Source organism: Penaeus monodon, chromosome 41 (genome assembly GCF_015228065.2).
Source record: "Penaeus monodon isolate SGIC_2016 chromosome 41, NSTDA_Pmon_1, whole genome shotgun sequence".
NCBI classification, from domain to species: Eukaryota; Metazoa; Arthropoda; class Malacostraca; order Decapoda; family Penaeidae; genus Penaeus; species Penaeus monodon.
The window spans coordinates 7,417,555-7,418,824 of NC_051426.1; the positions used below are offsets into that span (position 1 = coordinate 7,417,555).

The 1,270-nt window shown below is 20.7% G+C and overlaps 1 protein-coding gene across 1 annotated transcript in view; it reads left to right on the forward strand.

Annotated features, from left to right (window-relative positions):
• Positions 1 to 1,255, forward strand: part of LOC119598362 (DNA ligase-like) — a 24,462-nt gene extending 23,207 nt beyond the window's left edge. Inside the window, exon 4 of the mRNA XM_037948012.1 lies at positions 1,097 to 1,255. Coding sequence (XP_037803940.1) covers positions 1,097 to 1,255 — 159 coding nt within the window. The remainder of the gene's footprint in view (positions 1 to 1,096) is intronic.
• The last annotated feature ends 15 nt before the right edge of the window (positions 1,256 to 1,270 follow it).

Genomic DNA, 1,270 nt, shown 5'->3' on the forward strand with positions numbered 1-1,270 from the left:
ATATAATATATTTTTTTATTTTAATTTTATATTTATATTGTAAATATATATTATATGGTAATATATATTATTGTAATTTATATATTATTTTATATATAAAATATGTATGTATAATATATATATATTTTGTATATATTAATATATATTTATTATATAATATTATTATATGTTATATGTAATATTTTTGTATATTATATATGTATATATATTATGCTATTTATTGTATATATATATAATGTATTATATTTATTATATGATATATATATGTTATATATATGTATATATTAGTCTATATGATGTCTATATGTCTATATGTCTATATAATATATATATATATATATATATATATATATATATGTGTTGTTATACATATATATATACATATCTATATACATATATATACACATATATACACATATATATATACATAGATATATACATATATACATACTATATATATATAATATATATATACATATATATATATATATTATATGTATATATATATGTATGTTATATATGTATATATATATTATTGTATATTATGTATATATATTATATACATATATATATATACATATACATATATATATATACATATGCATATATATATCATATATATATATTACATATATATATGTATATATATATATATATATATATATATATATATATTTTATATATATATATATATATATATATATATATATATATATATTATATATATATTCAGTTCTTTCCGTCCGAAAGGTCTTTGTTTGAGATGCTGGATGGCTTGTGATTTTCAGTGTACATAGATCATGAATGTCGGGTCATCTCTCAGGTTTGCCATAAGTTTGTGATTTATACTAGACACTCGCATGTATTTATCCGGAGTGCTTCTAGAAATTCCCTTTTGTTAATAACTAGGACACCCTTAGATGAATTAGTCTATCTCCTGACCATCAGGGAGTTGTTGAATGCTACAATATGTATCGACTTGAAAGTAACTTGAAAGTCTTTTTAAAAGTCTCTTTGGTTTGTCTTAATATTGTTTTTGATATCAGTGTGTTGTTACATCAGGTATTTGACTTACAGTACATTTGATCACTTACAGCCCCAGGACAGAGTCCATGCTTCCAAGTCATCAAGTAAATCCAAATTCGGTAAGGATTTGTGTCTTTTTCCATCCTTTTATGCTCATGACATCAGGCCCCTTGGATTATTAGCTTCTCCTGTCTGTCAGATGTTTCAATTTGTGAAGCAAAGAGCATGAGTACACATTTTTTTT